The sequence below is a fragment of the Lichenostomus cassidix genome, chromosome 24 (genome assembly GCF_008360975.1).
Source record: "Lichenostomus cassidix isolate B80296 chromosome 24, HeHo_3.0, whole genome shotgun sequence".
Lineage (NCBI taxonomy): Eukaryota > Metazoa > Chordata > Aves > Passeriformes > Meliphagidae > Lichenostomus > Lichenostomus cassidix.
The window spans coordinates 253,603-273,124 of NC_139504.1; the positions used below are offsets into that span (position 1 = coordinate 253,603).

A 19,522-nucleotide genomic window follows, 5' to 3' on the forward strand; every position below is an offset into this window, starting at 1 on the left:
GGTAGCCCAGACTTGGGGTCTGGGCCAAGAGACCTTTGCTCTCTTCGAGGTTTGCAGAGAGCTGATGCTCTGCATCCCTTGTTTGGCAGGGATCAATCCTCTCAGACTGAAGGCATGCTCCTCCGATCCTCCCACACCAATCCAGAGATGGGCACAGCACAGGAAAAAAGGATCAGTTGTTCTGGATGTGGAAAACAGCCTTGGTGTGGCAGCCTGTGGTTTGGGAGCACACTCAGGTGTCTGCTACTCTAAACCTGGCAGCATTGGTGGATCACAGCTCTGGGAATCCCAGGAGGTGCAATTCCCCAGCTGCCAAAGCCCAAAGGACCTCCTGTGGGAGCAACATTGATCCAAGTGTCCAAGGTAGGAAGGTTGGGGAGAGAGACAAAATAATGGGCAATCCAAAGGTCTATAAGAAGAGGGAAATTCCCATCTCTCCTGGCAGAACCTTGGACCCAGAACACCAAGGCTTGTAGGCACACTGGCATGCCAAGGACAGGGATGGATGATGGAGAAGTGTCCCCTCACTGATCTGGTGCCACCATATCTCAGCAGAATCCTTGTGAACAAGAGCTCCCAGCCTGTGATATACTTGTGCATTTATCACCTTTAATCCACCATTTTCAGCTTGTTTGCTCCTCACTGAGCTATCAGATCTATAGGAGAATCTGAATTTTCCAGAGGCACCAGGAAAGTGCCACAGGGAGCCGCTGTGACCTTGCTTTACAAATAACCCCCCTCCCTCAATATTGGCTTGCTAAAAAGTTCTTGAAAGACGCAAATATCTGCAGGGTTTGTATCCAGGAGCCTCAAGGATGGAGCCCTGCTGTTTTCATGACATTTTATTCCTCTTTTTTCCTGTTACTTTTATAAGAGTAAGCATAGTTAAAATACTACTATAGCATCACTGTTGGAACAGCCACCCAAGCTGGGACAGGAAGGGATGCTGCTGAAAGCTTTCTCCCAGTGAGTTCCTTCTGGTATAAACACCAGGACCTGACTGATTCCAGAAAGCTCTCAGACCTGCTTTAACTTGATTCCCTTTCTGTGACAGCCTCTGTGACACCTTGCTGGGCTGCAGGGTCCCTTGAACTCTTTGTCCTCACCAAACCTGCCTGAACTCATCGTGGTCTGCAAGGATCAGCATAAGAATTGGGTATTGCAGCTCTGCTATAACTAATGAAGGTTTTGCTTCAGCTTAAATGAGAGTTGGCTTTGGCTCTGGAGAGAAGGGTGAAGTCTGAAGTGTCCAGGAACTTGGAATCTTCTCCACCTGACAAGGCTGGCTCCTGCTTGGGAAGGACATTAATGGTCCGTGTGGGAAGCACAGAAAGCCTGAAATATTTCACTATTGTTTTCTCTACAAGGGTTTGGTTCCTTTGGTTTATGCAAATATTAGAATAATTTGCCCAAAGGGTACCATCACTTCCTATGCCTTTATTAGTGCTCAGCAGCCTCCGCCACCTTCCTCCCTGAGAAATTTTGGCTCCTGAAATTTCTCCTTGGTAAATTTGTTCCTCAGTAATCTCCAGAGGGAAAGCCCCCGGTCTCAGCTGGGTGCAGGAAGGCAGGCTGTCTATGATTTCAGGAACTTCTAGTGAGTAACACTTTCTATTACTCTCAGTTGTTTGACAAAACAAGAGCTTGGGTGTTTCCAGCAGCAAAGGGACCTATCAGGGCAGCCTGGAGGAGTTCCCTGTCCATTGGCAGCTGCCCACACCTCTCTCTTTGGGAGAGGATCATTTTTACCCATGGATCCCAGCAAATTCAGAAGCTTCCTTCTGAGCAGTGACTATAATTCCACTGCATTGGGACACTACATCCAAGGAGCTTTATAAGATGGGAAGGGACTGGAATTAGTGGGGAAAGCCTAGAAACCACAGTGTTTCTGGTTTGAACAAAAACAACTGGAAATAATCCATTTCTCTCAGGGAAAAATATATTTAGATGTTAGGGTTCAAATCCCTGCATTGAAAATCACCCTCATGAACTTCAACTCCAGGACGTCAAGGTCTAAGGCTTGTATCCAGTTGTGGATTCGTATACACAAGACGAGTGACAAGTTGGGGCTTTTTTTAGCTAGTTTTTAGACTGTAATTTAACCTAAATATCACTAACTTAAGAGATTTAAATTGCAGCTACAATGTAATAATAGAAAGCTACTGTGCTCCAAAGACTGACACCCCCCAAACCACCTATTCTTCAGTTTACAATAAAACCTGATAAATCCTACCTGGCAATACTTTCTGACATTTCACCATGATTATTTTTCTCCCTAGTTTTTATTTTTCATGGAGGTTGATGCAGTAAAGCTCTTCCCCTTTGCTTTTTTCTTTCTTTCTTTGCTTTTTGCTTTCTTTCCTCCTCTCCTGTTTTTTTTAGTCTATTCTTTTGTACTGTCCTTTCCCATTTTGGTGCTGAGGAAAGATAATTGAGAGGGGGAAAACTGAAAACCCACCCAAACACAAAATTTCTTTGTACTGGCCTGAAATTAAATGAATAAATACTTTTTTTTCTCATTCACCCTTGCTGGGACCTGAGAGAACCATTGTGCAGGATGAGCTCAGTGCTTTGCAAAATTATCTCAGCAGTGGGTACAATAAAGGGTGGGTCCCAGCCAGAACTCCGGATATGGGCACTTCCCATCCCTGTAGGGAAGTTGGGATTTCGACATCAGGGCTTGTTCCCTTCTGTCAGGACTGGAAGCCAAATACCCCTGGACACCATCAGGGCTCAATCCCAAGACTCTTGTCTCTGGTCAGATTTCTGGGATGAGCAACCAGCAGTCCTGGGAGGCACAACAGTCGAGAGGCTTTTAAAGGAATGAAATTTGGGCCACACCTCCAGGGCTGGCCCAAAGGCCCCTGGGCAGCCCTTGGCTGTCACTGGGGGTGAGGATGAAACTGTTTGTGCAGACTCCCTCAGGGAGCAGCTCCCTGTGCTTCACCTCAGCTGCCTAAAATCACGCTTGTGCTGTTCTTCCTGGGTCTTAGGAGCACAAGGCAAACACAACTTTCAGCCTTCAGCCTCTGTTAAGGGCTAAATCCCATCCTAGCCTTCAAACTCAACTCAACTCAGCTCAGCCCAAAGCCAGTGGAAGAGTCGCTCAATTCTTGTCATTTCAGTGACCGGACCAAAAATAAACCCAGAGTAGGAAAAACCTTAACGCAAGAGGAAACGGAGCACTTGCCTCCCAACAGCAGCTGGAATCCCTGTGTTCAGTTCTAACACAATTTGTAATTTTACTCCACTTTCAGACATAACATGGAACAGACAACAAGAATGAAGGGATTTAGCCAACAAATAATTCCATGTTTTCCCTCCATCCAAACACACGTTCTGACCATACTTTCCATGATCACTCAGGAGATTATCAGTGAAAGTCATTCAGTGTGAGCAGCAGCAGAGAGCATTTTGGCAGCTAATTCTGCACTTCAATAATCACATTGAAAAATAAGATGCTAAGATTGCTCCTCAGCCAAAAGAGGGAAAAAAACATTTTCAGTGTCTTATGGACTCATTAAAAACTAGCCCAGACAGCGAGAGAATCGTATTTTTACCCAGACTGACTCATAAGTGATTAGAATGGAATTAACAAGGAAAAAAATTTAAAAATCACTGGAACTGTTCCAACTGTAAAGTGGGGCTGAGTCAGAAACAATTATTTTCATCTGGGAAGTGGGAAATGTCATTTCATAAAACTTACTTTACCCTTTGTTGCAAAATAACCAAATTTGCTTTTCTTGGGACTTAGAAACCCATCATTACAATTTTTGGGAATTTTGTATTCTTGTATTTATCAACTTCATTAGACAACAAAGAAACACCACACACTGCTTCCTACTTCAGGACAAGCAATATTTTTGCCTGTTTCTGCTTTTCTTTCCCCACCCTGTCATGTGGGGAACCTATCAGAACACCTCAAATTGGACAAATGCACTGGGTTCAAACTCCAAAAAAACCCCAGCAAATGCATTTGCATTATCCATTTTATGAAAAACCTTTTGGTTGAAGAAAATATTGAAGTTTCCAAATGCTGTGCTTACAGTACATCTCTGATTGTTTGATTTTGTTTTGTTTTGGGTTTTTTTTTTGTTTTGTTTTGTTTGTTTGTTTGTTTGTTTTTAACTAAAAAAATCCAAGGATGGTTTGGGTTGGAAGGGACCCTAGAGCTCATCCAGTCCCACACCCTGCCACAAGCAGTGACACCTTCCATTACCCCAGGTTGCTCCAATCCCTGTCCAATGAGGCCTGGCAGGGAACAGATTAATTACAAAGTATTTCACTTAGACAAGTTGAAGTATCTTTGATGCCTTCTTCCTGGATGGTCAGCTTTTCATTTCTAGAACGATGTGCACACAAAATTTGATTTAATCAGCTGTTCAGGCTTACAATTTAACTGAGTAGAAACTCTTGCAGTTTTTTGCAACCTTATGGTGAAACTCATTATCAGAAAAATGATTGCCACTCAACTGCTCTTCTCATTCTCCCCGAGTACTGTGGCATTTTTAGACTTGTGGAAGCATTTCTGTGGAGATAAGAGTGCTGATGCAAGAACAATAGAGGCTGATTACAGATTACATAGACTATCTAATATAATTCCTGTATAAACAGGCCATAGGCCTTTTTTAATTAAATGTAATTTCTAGTCCAATAGATACGGTTGAACTACAGCACAATTCTGGAAAGAAGAGGAAAAAAAGACATCCACAGATTACGAACGTGCAACAACTCAGACACGTCATAGCTCCAGACAAGCAGCAAAATCTTTGCCTCTCACTGGGGCTATCATGAGCATGTCAGGGCTCTGTGGAAAGAAAAATGCTCTAAGACAACCAAATTTTGATGCATTTAATGGCAGAGGAAACACTTTGCAGCTCACAGCCTGCTGTTCCAACACAACAGGCAAGAGGCAAATGTTTCATCCCATTTCTAGCTCACAGTGACACAGAAAAAAGGACCTAAAAGATAAAAAATACCTGGTATTTTCCAAGTTTCTTGCAAATGAATGTTGTCCAGTTCTGGTAAATTTGGTTTAGGTGCAAACTTGTAGATGCACTTAAACCAGTGGCTGCCTTTGATTGTTGATTATTGTGTACTGGACACACAGGGAGTGGAGCATGTCCCACCCCGGCTTGCCTAAAGCTGGAGTTTCAGCACATAATGTCACCTGATGCAACACAGAGCTAATACAGAGCTGAAATCAGACACTTCCAAACACCACTGAGCAAGAAACTGGGGGAAAAGAATCCCTTTCTCCCCACTCAACACTGCTTGGGTAAGCCATTTGATATCTGTGTGTGAATCCTTGCCACCCCAAAAAAGGGGTATTTAGAAATAATTTTCACAGGGCCACTAAGAGCCACTAAATGTGTGTCCAGAACTGGAGGAGGTGACAGAAAATAGTGCCCTTGTTCTGACACATTCACCGAGTGACAAGCTGGCATTTACAACACCCTCACCTCCCTTAGCAAGGGCTAGAAGTAGTTTACACAGAGCTTTTGCAGTTATGTTAAGGAAAATCTGATAACTTCCATTTTCTCCAGGTTTTGTTGGAACAGCAAAACTTATTCGAGAAAAGCCCCTGCCTGATGTTCTCAAATGAGAATCTCTGAAAGAGAAACAACAGCAACAACTGTTTGATTTTTATATTTTATTTTTAATTAAAAAATAAAGGTTTTCTTAACACATCTCTTGCAGCCTTTGGGCAAAATGTACTCTTAACAAGACTCTATGAAACATGATGCACATCTTTTCTTGGCACACATCTTAAACAAATGCCAACTTCCTGCAGCAACTTTGGAAACCCATCATTTTCCCCAAACCCTGAAAACATTTAACAGTTCATTTAAAAAATCCCTACAAAAATTAGAAGTGGGCCCAAAGCAAAAGTCCCAGATCCAAGCATCCCAAAGCTTTTGGAGCAGACTCATATCCAAACGCTCATTTCATTCCAAGTTTTATCCCAGATCACTGCAAATTCACAGACGTGGCACCCAAACAACCCAAGGAGAGGCAATGGGGGCTGACCTGGGATATGGATCTCCCTTTGAAGCTTTGATCTTAACTGGGCCAAAGCAAACCTGGGGGTGTGAACCATTTCCTAAAATTGTTTAAGTCAGGCCCATCCCTAACAGAACTAAGTGCTGGTTTCACGAGGAAATGGGGTGCTGTCAGAGCTCCCATTCCTTGTCTGTCCCTGATCTGAGCCCAGGCCAAGCTCTTTGTCCACTGGCATCACACAAGGCAACGATGAAGCCAAGGGAACACACCGACCCTCCAACACAGCCACACACCTGTCTCCCACTGCCTGGGAGAGCCCTGCACTTCTCCAGGAGCTGTCTTGGGGTTCTAGGGGTGGTTTTTCCTGGAAACACATCCCGGCCCTCTCTGCAGGAAGGCTCAAGCACCTGCCAGAGGAACAGGCTGGCACCACTCCCACGGGACATCTTTGTTCCACCTGGCCTGTGATGGCTGACTCCCAAAGGCACCAAGTGACCAATTTTTAGACTTATACACAAGGTCTACATATATATATATATTTATATATATATGTACACAGACACAATTACATACATATTTAAATATATATATACATATAAATATATATATATATATACATATAAATATATATATATATATATATATATTTGGTTTTGGTTTTTCTCTTGTATCTTTTTTTGCTTTTCTTTTCCCTTCCTTCTCTCCCTTTTAACTTGATGGTGTTGTCTCCTCTGAGGAAGGCTCTGGTATATGTTCTGGAGAATTCTCTGTCTCCAACATTACTTCTTCTTGCTTCTCCTCTGCCAGTTTTGGCTCCTCGGAGGCTTGAGTTCCCTCCAGCTCCTGACTCTGAGCCTGGCTGTTCATTTTCTCCTCTGCTTCGATCTCCTCCGAGGTGGGAATCGAATTTTTCTTTGGACGGCCTTTGGGCTTTGTTGGAGCTTCCTGTCCACCCTTCAACACCTGGAGCAAAGAGATGAACCATTAGGATCCTGAACTCTGCTGGTCTCAGACATCCTGTTCCGATGTCTAATTCCCTCTCTGCACCAACAGAACACTCCAACCAAGGATCTGCATCCAAGTTAGTCCCAAATTTGTTTGAATTGACAGTAACTTCTGCAGGTGCCACATACATCCAAAGGAACTGCCTAGAACTGCATCTTCTCTCCCAGATCAGAAAACATGGACACCTCCACTAGAGAATGTTGCAGCATCATGTTCCCACCAGCATTTATTGGGTCCTTTATAAAAAGTATTTTAACTGGAAATGGACCATGAAGATGAGAATAAGTGAAAGGTGAAAGGAAGATATGAGAAGCAATAATTAATGACATCAGCTCTCCAAACTGCTCTTTTTCTGTAGAGCAACACAGTCTTTTTTGTCTATGCACAAAAAAAAAATCCCAGAAGCACTGAGATCACACAAATGCCAAAAATGCAGGAGGAGATATTTTGGTTCTTCCCTCATTTCTTTCACCCCTTTGCTTTGTTCTCCTCCTACTGCCTTTGGTCCCCTCTAGCCCACCACATATGCTGCAGTATGAACACTTTAAAAAAAGAGACCATCTCTGTGAAAAATTATCAGGAATAAAACAAAATTTGGTATAAATAGAGACAAGTTACTCCACTATGTTCAGCTTCCAAATCTGTTCTTTGCAATCAGTTTTTAAGACCTATGGAGAAATGACAAGGACCCACTTACCATTTTCTTCCACTTCATCCTACGGTTCTGGTACCATGTCTTCACCTGGAGCTGAGTCAGCCCCAAGGACTGGGCTAAGTCAAGCCTGGGAGACAAACCAGACAACAAAATGAGTTTACAAAAGCCAAGAGGAGCTCAGGTGCCAGGTCCAGGCAGTCTAACACTGAAAGAGTATTCAGCAATGTCTCTTTGATCAGTTGTTTTGAGAACAGCCACACAAAAGTGGGAAAATTAATGAATTCAGGATGCAAAGACAGATGCTCCTATGAAAGATACAGGTATTTGCAAGCTGTCTGCTCTCTTTTCTCCTCCTAGAAGTGGCAGAGTTTGTCTGTCCACTTGGTAAGATGAATCTGCTGCACTCTAACTGCTGACACTCCGTGTTTGTCCATGATTTAGGAGCTACTGGTACAACACATTCGTGAGAAACAGGTCTCTAGTGTCTGAAGCAAACATGTAGGAACAGACACCCAGCATCAACCTGCCTTTGAAAGTGCTACTCTTTGTACCATATTTCTTCTTCGCTACCTTCAGAATGGGGATCATGGTACTTGCCCATGTCACATGGAGTAGTAGTACATCTAAACCTATTAATTTCAAATACATTCTGCTATTTAGGCAATTTAGCCTTCTAAGTGAATTTTTTGGTGTGTTTAGCTGCAGGTTATAAGTGGCAGACAGCCCATAATCCTGATTCATCCTCCACAAATCTCCAACCCATGCCAGTTCATGTGAATCCATTCATTATTTCTACATTAAAGCCCGGGATATGAAGCAAATGTGGCTCAGAATAGTTCTTGATCCTTCCCCACAGGTGATAGCACTGTGCATCTGGCAGTTTTGAAATGGACTTGCACAAGGGATGAAGTTGGAAATCCTCAGCCATGCCGGGAAAGTGCCCCTCTGACTCATGCAAGTCCTGCAGGTGGGACAGCTCCAACTCAGAGCCACATTCCACAGTGTTCTGGATTCTGTGACTTTTTGGCAAGTATCTCCTTGCCTTTGGATGGAGGAACACATTTGTCAAGCCCTAGTTTTTCATAGTACAATCTTTGTTACAGCTGGGCTCCTTGGGCAACCAGACTTACACATTACAAACTTAGAAACCAGACAAATTTGCAAACACCCACATAACCCCACACCAGCTCTCTGTGCTCCCCCTCACAATCATGGATTCATACTTCTCCCCCACTCTGGATTCACTCTGGACCTGCAGGCTTGTTATGTTACTACATCACATCCGAAGCCATTAATTTAAGACAACATTACTGTTTTTTAGGAGCAGAACATGTCAGAGTCATTACCCTGATGTACTGCATTCCCTGCACTACCAGAGATAAACCAGAGGCTTCAGGTGCCGGAGCTCCCAGAGGTACAGTTTCCTATCCAGGCCAAAAGCTGCAGGAGTGAACACAGATCACAATTCACTGTTTTGCCACCACATTTCCAGCCATGAGTTGACAGAGAGAAGTATGGCTCAGCCAACCCTTCATGCGTCTGGTAACACCTGGATTACCCACAACCAGCTGCCATCTCCTGCCACACACCTCAGTGTGAAACAAACACAGGGGAAGTGGCACATGGGCAGGAATTGCTCATTGGCCTCAACGAAGCCAAGGAACAGTCATATGAGATTGTTAATTACCAGCCTTGAGTGCTTCAGCAAAGTGTAAACCATATGGTGATGTGAAGCTGTGAGGAGTCAGTGCAGGCACAGGAGGAGCTCCAAAACTCCATGAGACACGCTGGCCGCAGCCAGGAATTTTGGTCTTGCTGCAATTTGGTGACAGGCAGTAGGAGCAGAAAATGCCATCTTTAAAATCAATTTAAATATTGGGATGCTGCCCTCTGGGACTGATACCTTTCAAACCTTCTCCAGGTTTACAAACTTCCTAGGAATAGGATGGGTCATTTTTGCACAATTTAAATTTGCCGAGTAGGATTGAAAGCCCTTAAAAAAGCTAAAACCTCTCCTAGTTTGGTTTGTCCATGTGGTACCAAATAGTGCCTAAAAACTTGCCTGTGCCTTTGCAAGGCAGCTTTCAATGCCAGGCTCTGTTTTCCAAACTTATGGACAGGCCACCACCTTCCCACTGAATTGCTGCCCAAAGTGCTCAATCAAAGCCAGCTCAGGAGCCAGCAGAAGAAACCTTGGACACACAGCAGCCATGGACACGCAGCCATCAGCCAGCAGATCCTAAGGGGAGACAGGCTCCATCTTTTTTCAAGTGTGCAGAAGGAATGGGAAAGGCAGAGATTCTTCTGCTCTGAGGAGATCTCTGAACGTGGAGACTTGCTCCCAAGCATGTGTATCATCATCTGGCATTTCCACTGCTATTCACGTCACCTTTCATACCAGGAAAAGCAGCTTGAAATTAAATCTGGTTACCTCTCCGTGGCTGTGGCCAATGGCAGAGGCCCCTCAGTGGAGCCAGAGGCAGCAAACCCCAGCCAGGGAATGTTCAGGGCGGAATGGCTGAGCAGGGCTTGAGCAGCCCTTTTACTCAGCCCTGTTCCTGGCGTGAGCAACCAACCTACCTGTCAGGGGTAGAGAGGTACTTCTGCTTCTGGAATTTCTTCTCCAGACCCATGAGCTGGATCTCGGTGAAGATGGTCCTGCTCCGGCGTGGCTTCTTTGAGCGTGGCAGGGGCTGCTCTGCCTCCGACTCGCTGCTGCCCTGGGCCTCACTGGGGGAAACCTCTGCGCCTGCAGCACCCGTGCAGGGCTGGGCTGGCAGCACCCGAGAGCTGCTGGAGGCCGGGAGCAGCTGGGGAACCACGGGCGGCTGCCGGGTGATGACAGAGATGAGAGGATACGCCCGCAGAGAAGGGGACCCTGGCAGGGAAGAAGCAGAGGTGGATGAAGGTCAGTTCAGTGCTGATGTGTTTGAGTAATGGGAGCGCTGGGGAGAGAAGGGAGACAGGAATAGCTTTCCTGGTTCTGCCATTTGCTTGTTAAAAGACCACAAACAAGAATATTCCCTTCGCTGGATCTGTTTCTTCTCCCAAATTGCACAGCTTTCCTTGGGCTGGGGAACCCTAACCCTGATCCTAGGACAGGGAATGAAAGGACTGCCTTTCCACTACTAGTTTTAGGAGCTATTATAACACACATCATTGAAATAGTCTGTCTAATTACCACAAGAGATTAAACTCCGAGCAAAAGATGGTATCTATTCCCATTTTGTTCCCAACTTTGTTTCCCTCGGGAGACTAGGACAAGATTCACTTGAGACAGTCACCTCCCCTCCCCTTGCAGGTAACAGACAACAGAGTTCAGTCCACAACTCATCCCATTCCTAATAGGCAACTGCATCAGAACGACTTTCATTCCCCTGCCCACACTGATCCTGCTGACCATGCAGGAAGATGAGGTTGAATAGATCCCAAGAGTTCTTCACTGACTGAACTCTGCATCTTACACCAACCAGTTGATACCAGCCCAAAAAACAAACCAGTTGTGCTCCAACCCTGTCAGCTCAGGGACGTTCTGGGACGACAAATCCAAACATTCCCAAACACTACAGGAAGTTCTGATTCACATCAGGCCATCTGATTCACAGCTTTAGCAAATTCCTGCTCAGCCTTAGCCCCAGGAAATCGGATGTTCCTTTAAAGTTTGAGCCACGTATGGGAAACGTAAACTCATTGTAAGACACACAACCTGCAGAGTCTTGGGCAAGTCACTTTCTTGCTCCGTACCTCAGTTTACCTCATTTGCAAGATGGAAACAATCCTCCTTACCTACATCACTGGTGGTAAAACGTGGATTAAAATTTAATGTACACAAAGTATTCGGAGATCTTTAGATAAATGGTCCTGTGGAAATGAACATATTACACCAGCAGGCTTGATTGTGAAACCCTTCACATGAATCACCCCTAATAAAAAAAATGATCTCTAGACCTCAATGAGTGTGATGGGGTGAGTAACTCTGCACAGTGGAAGAAAGCAGTTACCAGCCTGGCCTGCTGGTGACTTGTATTCCTCAGCCCTCTCCCTGAGTGTAGGGTTGTGATCACACAAACCAGGTTTTAAGTGAGCTGTGGTGCCCAGGGTACATCAGCACAGGTTGTTGATCATCACTTCTCTCCTCAACCAAGTTGTTGTGCAAAATCCAGCCACCTACAAAGCAAGCTTGGGAAACTATTGTCAAAACCCTAAATCCCAACAGACTGGGACGTAAGGATAGCTATGACTACAGACTGAGGTTTAGGCAGACTGAGGTTTAGGCAGACTGAGGCTTCACTGTTGCTTTCTCCTTCACACCTCTGCAACACTAAAAATCAAAATATTTCCATTAAATGTTAAGCTTTCCACTTAAACCACCAAGGAAGCACTTGAGAGATGAGATCAGAATTGCCAAGCCAACCTTTAGCTTGTGTCAAGCTTTATCTACCTTTTCTTTCTGTGGATTTTTTCCAGCTTAAGACCGTGCTGATCTACAGAATAAAGTAACCTGGCGGAAATTCAGCCTTGATTTACAACTTCAGTGGCTGTTCGAAGATCATCAATTAGGACAGAGCATGCCATCCTCTGCTTTACATCACTGTCCTTTGCTTTACACCTCTGTCATTTGCTTTACGCACTAAATCTGTACTGGTGTTTATGCATCCTCTGACACCACCCAGCTACACAGGACGTAAAGCAGATGCTATTCCCATAGTCTATGTCCTCCTTGTCAACCCACCACTGTTAATTTCTGACACTGGGATAACAAAAACCTGCTGACCCACCCGTAGAACAGATTATTTCCTCTCTTTCAGGCAAATTTGCCCAAAAAATCATCCCCTCTTGTCTCCTCGAAGGGTCCCTCCATTTCCAGAGTCCTATGCAGGAACATTGAGGCCACCTCCACCATGAGAGGTGTTCCTGGTCGATGTCTTCATTTGCAGCAGTCATGGGACTCAGCCCCTGTACACAACTACTCTTGGTCACTCAGGTTCCAAGAGGCTTCTCAGTTTCCAAGTTCCACCCTGTTCTGGATAAGGAGACTGAAAACTGATACCCTTTCTTACTCCATAAGCCTACTCCAGAAAGGAGTGGGTCCAGTCTTATTACATCCCCTTATCCCATTGCTGTGGGATCCTAGTTTAAACCTGCCCATCACAGAGCTCCTGCTTGTCTACAGGTTCATCCTCCAAGCCCTATCCCATAGCCCACTCCTGTCCTCGCTTATGGGTAGCTTTTAGCACCAGATCACTGGTTAATCAATACAACATTTGTACCTCCATATATTTCCAGCAGGGCTCTCCACAAAGCACAAAATTACTCATGAGTAATAAATCACCAGAGCTCAGAAACCCCTGCAAGGTTGCAAGGCTGCAAGTGACTGAAACTTCTGGATGAAAGGATTTTTACAAGGAACCCTCTTCAAGGGAGCTATTTGGTATCAGAGCAACCAGGGATATTTCCTTTCCTGTATGGCATGGCAGCAGCACATGGGATTGCTTGAAGGGAGGGGAAGATAGTTACAATGGTCCCAGAGCTGAAGATCTGCTTTTATCAGAGAAAAGTCTCTTCAGTCTGTTTTTCTAATAGGCAGGTAAGATCAGGATTAAAGGAACTGCTTTCCCAGAATAGCAGCAAGGCCTTGGCTATTTTTGCAGGGTACAACAGCAGTTATTAGAGAAGCAGATGACACCAGAGTTATTCGGGTCTGTGTTTTCAATTGCTGAGCACCTGAATGAGGGGATACATTTTCCAAAATGTTCAGCAGCCAGCAGCCATGACCTGGCCAAACACTCAGAAAAGCTCAGCACATGCTTATTTTTGGTGCCCACGTCAGGACACAAATTTATTTACAGCCCTTCTGAAACTGCAGTGCTGCTTCTGTGCAAATTGTGGTTCACAACTGTGAAGCTGATTCAAGTTCCAGCTGCTGAACGGATTTGTGAGGCTGTAGACACTAAGTGTCGTGTATTTGTTTATCATTTGTGCTCATAAGAGTAACCTTTGCTTATGGTTTGACACCAACAGTTGTGACAGTGCTTTTAGAAACCATTGCAAATAATGAATGCATCATGTTAAGCCCAGCTTATACAAGACTGCTCAGCTTTGTGCCCTCAGCTTAATGAGGACACAGGATGGTTGTGGCATGGAGTAAGGAATAAGGATGGCATCTGGAAAAGACGTGGGGTTCAAGGTTGCAGATATTTTTTGAGGGAAAGCTACAGGTCAGAAAGGGGGCAATGCTTTAGCAGCCCCTTGCATGTAGAGCAAACCAGAAATAACTGACCTTTACATTGCACTAGCCGGCTTTCAGATCCCAGAGGAAAAAGCCCAGATTCAGTGTCCTGGTCTGGATCTAGTTATCCCAAAGTTCAAAGCAGCTGAAGCTGAGCCACTCCATTGTCTCTAGGTACACTGTTAATGTGACTCCCCTTAAACCATACATACAGTTCTCAGCCTGATAAAGCCTTGTCTTCCAAACACCAAGAAATCTGAGGCGAGATCTAAACTTCACATCCCCCAGAGTTCAAAGGTATTTCTAGACTGAATGGTATTGTAAGAATGGAATAATCTTCAACCAATTAAATGCTGGCAAGCAGCTCTTGTTTGCTCAGCACTGTTGTAACATGCTCTGTCTCCCAAACTGGGATAATTGGGAGTGAAGAGCTCTTTCCTTTCCAAGCCTGCCTTTCACAATGGTTCCACTGAATGTGTTTTCACCTGCACTGGTGCAAGCACCTTTTCTGACCCACTGCTCTTTTGCACGTGAAAACCAAAAAGCTGCCCACATAAGCCAGAAAATGAGGAATTTGCTACCCTAGAAAGACACTTAAAGCATTTTACAATTTCCGTCTAAAACTGTCGAGAGGCCCCACACTCCAGTGGTGAAACCACCAATGTTTAGGACTCAGGAGGTATCTCACTGCTCTTCACAGGGACAGTGGTCTCTTACTATGTGGTTTTCTACAGAAGAGTCCCATTTTTTTCTGCAAGAATAAACTTAATCACCCCAAAGCCTAATGCAGTCTTGGGCTCACTCTGCTGCTGAATACTTCTCAAATACTTGGGAAGCCTAAGAATAATCCCATACTTCATACCATGCACGACTTGAGGGAGTGCTGTCTAAAGAACAGATTTTTCCTGTAGTTCTTTTTTAAGGATTTGAATAATCTCGGTTTCAAGCAGCAAGAAAACCCTTATTTCTGTCCACCCAACAAAGCAAACATCTGGCCACTCTTGCTAAAACTAATAAAGGGCTGAAAATAAAAAAGACGTTGGATCTGCAGAACATTTTCTATTATCTGAAAACACCTTGCTTTGCTATTTAAATCTGCATTGGCAGCCACTGTACAGTGAATAACAGATCTGCAGTAAGCACTGCCCACAGCACCTTGGCATGAATTGGCTTACTCAAGCCACACAGGTCTAGGAGAACCCTGGACTCCTGTTTCCTAATTATATGTCAAATATTTCTGTTACAAATGTATTGCAATTTGATGCATCCAAAGATTTTTTTCTCATTTGTTTTCCTTTTCAGCAGCAACACCAAGAAGATGTTACATCAAGAAGACCAACCTGAAGCCATCTCTACTCATCTGCTAGGACATTTCTAATAAACTTCTTCTTTTAAACTCCTTTTAAATTTCTTCAGACCACAACATAAGACACAGTGGACAAACCACCACTGCACCAGATCACCTTGTAAAAGTTGTAATTAAAAATAAATACTTCAAACAAATCTTTCCCCTTATTTATCCCTTCCTCCCCCCTCCCTGGCTTAATTTCAACCCTAGTAGACACAGAATAGAAGGAAGAGAAAAGGGAAAGCACTAATTAGTTGCATGGCATGACTGCTGGCAATGGAAAATCAGTTTTGTCCCAGGCAAACTCAGTTTCCAAATGTTGATTTGAAAAGCAAGAAAGAAAAAGGAAGGAAAGATTGATGGACCGGCTCCTCTTGGCAGGTCAGCCCTGCTCAGAGGCAGAATGAAATCTCACTCAGAATGGGCTGCAATGAAAAGTAAATAATAAAAGAAAATGAATTTACAACTCTTTTACAATAAAAGAAAATGAATTTACTACAAATCTCTCATCTCCCAAGTGTCAAAATAAAGGGAACCAAGAAGGTGTTGAGTTCATTTAGGAAAGAACTGGATTTTGCTGAAGGAGCAGGCAGCCTACTGAAAGGAATAAGCAAACCCTGAGTGAAGCAAGGAAAACAAAAAAACATGGAAACGTTGTTAATTAGTTGAACCACACACAGTTTGTTTAGTGGGGAGGGCATTACATTGACTTTTTCCACCACAGATCCCCAAAAGCAGAGATTTTCCAACCATACCAATTCCACGGATCTCAGCTAGACTTTACCACCACATCCAGACCTTAGCAGGGACCTGGTACAATCCGGGAACAAAATGTGATCCAGGAGGCAAGTGCTTAAAGACAACAGCCAGGCACCCAGTGTGTGCTGCAGGACACAGGACATCCCCTCTGTCAGCATGGGCTACTTTGCCTTATGGTTGCCAGAGCTTCCAAAGGCTGACCAGAGACAAAACCTGACCCTTGTGCAAGAGCTATGTTCCTCTGCTGAGCTTCCTCAGGCAGCACATGGACCTGCAGCACCTCTGTTGTCCATTAGAAACCCCACTGAGGGCAGGAAAGCAATTTTTGCTCTCAGTTTGGACCTTACCCCATCTATTTTTGGTGACATTGGATTTAAACCTTCTCTGCTCCATCTATACCAGGCTTGGGCACTGAGAAGTTCCCCAGACATGGCAGACTCTTCTTTATTAAGTATTGGACGGCATCAGGTTCTTCCCAAGACCAATGCTGTGTTCCACCAAGCACCCTGATATGGACATAAAGGCAAAAGGAAAGGGAAGAGCAGCAACAGGCTCTGCATACACCAGAAAAATTCATGTCCTCTCAGGAACAAGTGCTTAGGAAAGGGTTGAGAGGAATTGCCAGGTCTCCCAAACTTCCTTGATCCAGCCCTTTCCAAGGTACCTGGCCCACTGGAGCACTGTCACTAGCACTTGAATCTGAAGTTTAAAAAATTACCTGGGTGATGTTTCTGCTATGAAGCATGGTGGGAACAGATCCTTCTGCTATCTCCAGAATGGGAAGCAGCAGAGCCATGCCAGGGGATGGTTGCACCTGAGCCAGTTTTGGCCTGGGCAAAGGTGAGCTAATGAGGTTGTGATCACTGTGCTGACAGCTTGGCACTTCCCAACTGTGAATCTGTGTATTCGCATGGAGCAGCCCTTGGGACATACTGGCACAGACCGTCCTTCAGAGCTGGAAGTCCAGGTACGGCAACAAAGCCTCCCTAAGCTGTCCCTGAGCAAGGCAACTGGTACCTACGTATGGAATTAGGCGTTCACAGCACTACTCTCAAAGAAAGCTTTGCCGGAGAGGTGGTGACAGGTAATTTGCCAGAAACCCTTTGCATCAACCAGTTCTGACATTGATTCTCTTCTCATCCTTTCCAGTCTTTCTGTAAGACAACCCTCACACACTCTTACATTTCCTATACCTCTCTTAGTATTGGAATAGCTGGAAAACCTGCAGATAATCGTCTGAGCCTTTACAAGTGCCATAGCTCAGCTCTATAAGCAGATTTTTCTGTTACTATTACACATTACATGGGAATCCTTGAACTGGGAGTGCATGAAAACACTCCTTTTTGACATTCTTCCTCTCCAGCACCTCAAAGCTCAGAGACAGAGTTAGACCTGCTTTGCGAGAGGAGAATTGTCTTTGGTTTTGTTTCTTTTTCTACTTGCTCTCTTTCAGCGGTTACATGCGGAAATCAGTTGTAGCTAAGCTAGAGCTAAAGTCTCTGCCCAAGAGCAGAGGTGAAGGGCACTTCTGGGACATTTTGAAAGCTTCCAAAAATAGTATCAAGACTCAGTCCAAATGCACAGAGACAAAATTTCCATAGGAATTGTCTCACAGAGGCTATAGGAAAGCAGAGCATTCAACCCTGTAAGTGCAGAGCTGGAACACGAACAGACACTGCTGGTACTCCAAAATAGCACCAGTGAGGTTTCTTGGAGTAAAGTTTAACTGTTCCTCAACCAAAGGTTGCAGGTACATTCACACCAGATTCTTTTGCCACTTCAATGAACCCTATTAATCTGACAAGGACCACGAGTCTTGCAAATATTAAACGCAACTCAGCAACACAGAAAAAGTGTAGCAAATGGCCCCTCTTCATTGTGGAAAAATCCAGGCCTAACTGATGTCCACGGCAAAATGCCCATCAGCTTCAGTGGAGCCAGGATTTCACCCGCATGTGCCCACAGAAAGAAAACAGAAAACTAAACAAAAAGAAAGGAAATTAGTGCAGCTAATTTTACCACAGCTAAAATGGCCTTTTTTAAAGCATTCTGACTGACGGTCAGTTCTTCAGGAGTCTACACCTCTGTATGAGCCAAGTGGGAGTGGAAGAAAAAAGTGGCATCAGATCAAATAACAATTTTTGACCTCAGATTTTCAGGTGGGAGAAATTTGGGCTCATCCAGGAGTCATGTTTAACCTTCCCTAGGAGAAGACTCCCTTTTCTCTTCAATCATTTATTTTGGGGGAGCAGGTTTTCAGTTAAATCAGTTGCAAACAAAAACACTGATGTTGGTCAAGGTTTACTTAAAAGATGCTCCTCCCCAAAGCATCTCTCACCCTGCAACTCCCAGTACAACTCCCCAGGGATAACTGGAGCTGGACACAGCTCCAGCTTCCCTTCCCTATGGTTTGGAGCACTTGAAGCTGTGGCTGAGTTCAGCCCAGTTCAAAGCCACAGGGGACATTTCCTTAGCTCTTGGAGCTGCAGGATCCAGGTTTTCCTTTTCAAGCCTGTCCCCATTAGCAACTCATCAACACGTTGCTGTAAACTTCTCCATAATAACAATTACTAAGTTTGAACAGTGCAAGGCGTGCATGCTTCAGGCCTCCAGAAAATCCAACAGAAAAATAATTAATCCTTACTTATTAATGACATTTGATATTCATATTGTGCTTTTTTGTATGTAAACATACTTTTTTTCCTATGTTTAAGGTCCTGTACACACATTAAGTAATTGGCCTTGAACAGCTGAGAAGCCTGAGAACCTCCCTGAACAAGACTCGTCTCACTCCCTGGTGCCACAGGCAGATGTGGAACACCGTGCCTTGGACCGGGCTGGATATGGGGCAATTATCCATCTTAAAAACACAATCCAAAACTCACCTAGAGCATCAGTGTTTCCAGGGATGCCAGATCCCTGGAGGATGGCACCAGGGATCTTCTGGCAAGGCCGGCAATCACTATTTTGAAAAACTGGCTTTGTTCAGGGCCATACAGGGAGGGATGAGATAGGAGTGCACCTTAAACCAGGAGTGGAAAAGCCTGTCTGTGCTATCCTGGGCTACCACTGGGATAACAATGCTCAGCTGCCAAGTTTATTCCCAGTTGCTGGAAAGACACAAGCCTGCACCACCTGGTGCTATAGGCTGCTGTCCCTGCACACAGCAGCCTTTCTTCCAGGCTGTCAGTCAAGCAGGGGAGTGTGCCAGGACCTTGTCATATCCTCAGTGAAGAGGAAAATTCATACATAAAGGAGATTTATTTTGTTTTAAAGAAGCATTTAAAGAATCTATTTGGCCAACACTCAAGAAATCTTTTGTGGCAAATTTAATGGCACTGTGGCTTCATCAGCAGAGAGTGAATCAGAACAGACACCACTTCTGTACTTTGAATTATTCTACATCACGTACTCAAATGACAACCTGCCTTTTTGATGGGACCCCACCTTGACGCAAAGCCACCCCTCCAGCCAAACTGAGTATGGCTCAGAGCGGTCCTGCTCATTGTCTAAGGCTACACAA

General features: G+C 44.5%; 1 protein-coding gene across 1 annotated transcript in view; it reads right to left on the reverse strand.

The window, feature by feature from the left end:
- Nucleotides 1-5,638: 5,638 nt before the first annotated feature.
- The window catches only part of BARX2 (BARX homeobox 2), a 33,727-nt gene continuing 19,843 nt past the window's right edge, over nucleotides 5,639-19,522 (reverse strand). Inside the window, exons 2-4 of the mRNA XM_085081639.1 lie at nucleotides 10,244-10,541; nucleotides 7,706-7,790; nucleotides 5,639-6,966 (exon numbers count right to left, since the gene is read on the reverse strand). Of these exons, the coding sequence (XP_084937765.1) occupies nucleotides 6,712-6,966; nucleotides 7,706-7,790; nucleotides 10,244-10,541 (638 nt within the window). The 3' untranslated portion in view covers nucleotides 5,639-6,711. The remainder of the gene's footprint in view (nucleotides 6,967-7,705; nucleotides 7,791-10,243; nucleotides 10,542-19,522) is intronic.